The following is a 3,941-nucleotide window of genomic DNA, read 5'->3' as shown; positions in this document are numbered from 1 at the left end:
AACAAACCAAATATGGGACGATTGCTAAGTTTGTGTGGGACAATGTGGGACATGTTACCAACACTAACACACAACCTGAAGCTGTTATATAATGCCTATCTAACATAATAAAAACATTTGTATTATACCTTTCAGCTTATAAAAAAATACTTTGTTCTTTAGTCCCTTCCAGAAAACACCATTACATCACAATGTATGTCTTTATTTTACATGTCATTTAAATTAAATATCACCGACCTTAAATGCATCAGGCATCATGCAGATAACTATTAATGGCGCTTTGCTCTGGTCCAGATCAGATCCAGATCACGTTCCTCATGAACTAGAGGCGCGCGCGCGCGACCAAGTGTAGCTGCACAGCCCCCTCTGTTGGAGAACATGATCACTACACAATTTCTCCAGCAGGCTGCTGTAGCCTACGCTCGTCTGTCTTTTTGCAATGTATATGCGGGTTGTTTTAAGCAATATGTAAAACGGGGACATTTACGGGGACAGAACACCAAAAACCGGTCTGGTCACCCTATTTTTGAAACAGTTCTGACCAAGTCCAACTCCGCTCCACATTTGGATTGACAGCCGTCACAACCAACTAGTGACCGTGTTTACTCCTTTCTTTTCAACCACTGGATAGGATTTAAAAAAGGGTTGTTGGGATGTTACTTCTGTCGAAGCGCTGGTAGGTGAAAAACTACGCAGCAAAAAGAATAAATAAAATGCTTTCTTAAAAGGCAAAAGAACGCATGCACGTTTTCTTAATATTATAAGTGAAAACCAACAGACTGATGAAAATGCGGGACATTTTCTCAATATGCGACGTGCGGGACATTGAGTCAAAATGCTGTGCGGTACAACGCAAAGCGGGACAGGTGGTCACCCTAACTGTAGGGATGGTCATTTAATGAAACACACATGTAAATATTCTAAAAAAATTTTTATCTGTACGCTCTAATCAACAAATTAAAAAAAAAAAAACTTTTGAAATATTTTACTTTACATGTAGGGAATCTAGAATATATGAAAGTTCCATTTTTTAAAAATAATTTACAATAAAACAATTAACTTTTTCACGATATTCTAATTATTGGCACCCCAGCATATTTTACCGTGGGCATGGGGTACTTTTTATCCATGTGTGCACCAAAGCCATCTGGTGGGTTTGCTGCCAAAAAGCTCTTTTTTTAGTTTCATCTGACCATAGAAGCCGGTCCCGTTTGAAGTTCCAGTCTTGTCTGACAACTGTGTAAGGCTTGATTTTCCTGCTAAACGAAAACTGAGATCAAGCATCCTGCAATAAAGCAATAAAACTCGCCTAGAGAAGAAGATCTCAGAGAAATAGCAAGGGGCAATGCCTTGCCCTAACTCCAAAAGGACAACGCCTCCCCCCACCACACACACACACACAAACTCTCATTCCCCCTGACTGAAAGTTATTCAACATGTTTAATGTAACTTGTGTATTTATTGTTTTTCCCTTTTCATGTTTGGTATCATTTTAAATGTCTCAGTGCGATTGGTAAAATGGTCTCAATTTCACAGCAGTCACTAGAATTATGAAGAAGATGGAAAATTAAGGAAAATTCTGTCCTCTTTTTGGGTGGTGTCTCTTCTCCTCTCCCCCAAAACAGGTGTTGGTGTGATAAACATTTACGATCCTTTTGTTCTGGTCCTGGTATAAAAGGTAAAGAGCAAAGCAGTCATGTGGGACCTTCTGTAACCAGAACCCCCATACAGAGATGGGTGAATGTCTGAAGACATTCATGTATCACTGTGTGTATATGCATTTATTTGAGTAATCGATGTTATGCATTTAACATTTCTGAATTGGCTTCTAATTGTCTAACTGTAATGTAATTGGCATGATATATTTTTACTTGGCAAATAAAATGTTATATTTGGTTGATTCTGTATTATTCTTAATCTATTATTTCTAGTAGATCAAAGCGAAGGTATTACCTCAAATCTGTGTTCAGGATTGTTCATACGAAAGGTTTAATAGATGGAGCATAGGGCACGTCAATTAAGTCCATTTCGATTTCTGACAATCACTGCCTTAAATAAGTCGCAGTTTTCGTAAATATATATAAAAAAAAACTATGCTTTTTGTTACGAGTAAGCAGAGTGCGACCGACTTAAAGGTAGATGTTTACCCTGCATCCAATGTTTAAGGTCAGAACTGACGAGTTTGTGTTCGGGAAGTTGGCCCATGCCATATATGAGAAGAGGGGGAAAATGCCATTGGCAAAGATCTTCATTTCTAATTTAACATTTAACATAACATTTGTATTAATAGCATTTCTTGTGTCTATTGCCTCCTTAGATTAATCATTTGTTGTGTTCCTCAATCATAAATCACTTGGGTGAAAGTGAAAAATAAAGAGAAAATTTAAGAACCAAGGAGTGTTATGTTAAGACTCTTTATTTTCTGAGTTGACAGAGCAAAACAGCATTCATTGTCTCTTTCTCAGCATAATATGAATCCAAAATCCCCTTCAATATTTCACTCTCATCAAACAGGGGAAAGACAATCAAATACAACAGGATCTGTACAAGAACAGTAACAATTCCAAGACTGTGTTTTATTACATACTTTAACTGATACTAATGATAAGCCAATTAACTAGCAGCATAAAACTTTTTTAATAAAATTCTTCCTTGTCATATAACATTTGCCAAGTTAATGTGCAGTGTGTCTTTACACAGATATACTCAAATGATAAGGTTGAATCTGATTGCATGCAGTTTCTTCAGATTTATTGCAGTCACAGTCGAATCAAGTTTCTGGTCAAGATCAGTCATTCCCCGCCACCTGCCTCGTTCTTTCCAAAAGGATTTCAGTTCATATTCAGCTGCAGAAAGCGTACGTTGAATGATGCTGTCTATGGCTTCGGCAGCAAGGGGCGCACATGGCTGGCCACATCGTTGAAGGAGAGTGGCACATAGTTGGGAACTTCATTGCCAGGGAAAGAAACAAGCTGGGAACCCTGACGATTGACGTGCTGGTACAGCACCCAGACACCACCTTTCACTTTGTGGGAAGAAGCTACGTCACTGAAATCAATGTCGTGAAGATTGGCTTCTCTGCGCAGGGTCACGCTTCTTCCTTGATAGTTCACGTGCTCGAACAGCTGGATTTCAGGGTTGTCCAGGTCATCTGTGACCATCTTGAGGGAAGAAAACTTGCCTTTGTCATCAAGGGTGGCATACTCTCCTTCCTCAAACACCAGGTGCTTTCCAGCAAAATTCTTGTCATAATACGCCACCCATGGTGCACCGATGACTTTTATGGAGCAGATGGCGTCGTTGAAGCCCTTTTCTTCCAAGTTGTGGACATTGTTCTTGAATTCAGCTGATCTGCCATCGAAGGCCTCTTTGGTAAAAACAATGATCTTGCTCATTTTGATTGAAGATTTGAGGAGAGAGATGCTGGAGAAGGCAAGTGTTTCTGAAGCAGCTTCCTGTGGCTCTGCTGGAAACAGTGACTTACTAGGTGTGCAGAGCTGCCTTTTAAAGCACAGAATCGCCAAAGTGGGCGTTGACTAGGTTATGAAAGTACATGTAGGTGTGGAAGCTGAGAAACATGTCAAATCTCAAATTTCTATTCAGTATCTACAGAAATGTACCCTAATACAAGGTTCAGAACTCCCTAAGAGCCGTATGTGGGGAAAAACAATCAAAAAACAACATTGTATTGTGTTCACTTTGACTGCTGTTTAACTTTCGGATACATGATGCTACTGTTAATGACCAAATCCTAAATAATGTAAATTAACCAACTTCACTATGTTCTTTCAATTCAGTAAACCACTTCTCCCTCCCAAAGCATGCAATATTGCCACATGTCCAAGAGAAATGTGCCAAACAAATGGAAAAATCCGGTAACCTATTGCTTTTAGTGAGAAACCTTTAAAGTCAACTGAAAAGTGTCATAACATTAACCGATA

General features: G+C 39.1%; 1 protein-coding gene across 1 annotated transcript; it reads right to left on the bottom strand.

Annotated features, from left to right (window-relative positions):
• Positions 1 to 2,446: 2,446 nt before the first annotated feature.
• Positions 2,447 to 3,456, bottom strand: LOC137024001 (epidermal differentiation-specific protein-like). Its single transcript, XM_067391151.1, has one exon. It carries the CDS (start codon positions 3,393 to 3,395, stop codon positions 2,877 to 2,879), a length of 519 nt encoding a protein of 172 aa, XP_067247252.1. The 5' UTR covers positions 3,396 to 3,456; the 3' UTR covers positions 2,447 to 2,876.
• Between the last annotated feature and the right edge of the window lie 485 nt (positions 3,457 to 3,941).

The sequence above is a fragment of the Chanodichthys erythropterus genome, chromosome 8 (genome assembly GCF_024489055.1).
Source record: "Chanodichthys erythropterus isolate Z2021 chromosome 8, ASM2448905v1, whole genome shotgun sequence".
Classification (NCBI taxonomy): domain Eukaryota; kingdom Metazoa; phylum Chordata; class Actinopteri; order Cypriniformes; family Xenocyprididae; genus Chanodichthys; species Chanodichthys erythropterus.
Note: the sequence above shows the minus strand (reverse complement) of the source record. Positions and strands in the feature narration are given on the sequence as shown.

Excerpts from the sequence above, each read along its gene's own strand:
- LOC137024001 (XM_067391151.1), bottom strand. The coding sequence starts at position 3,395 with ATGAGCAAGATCATTGTTTTTACCAAAGAGGCCTTCGATGGCAGATCA.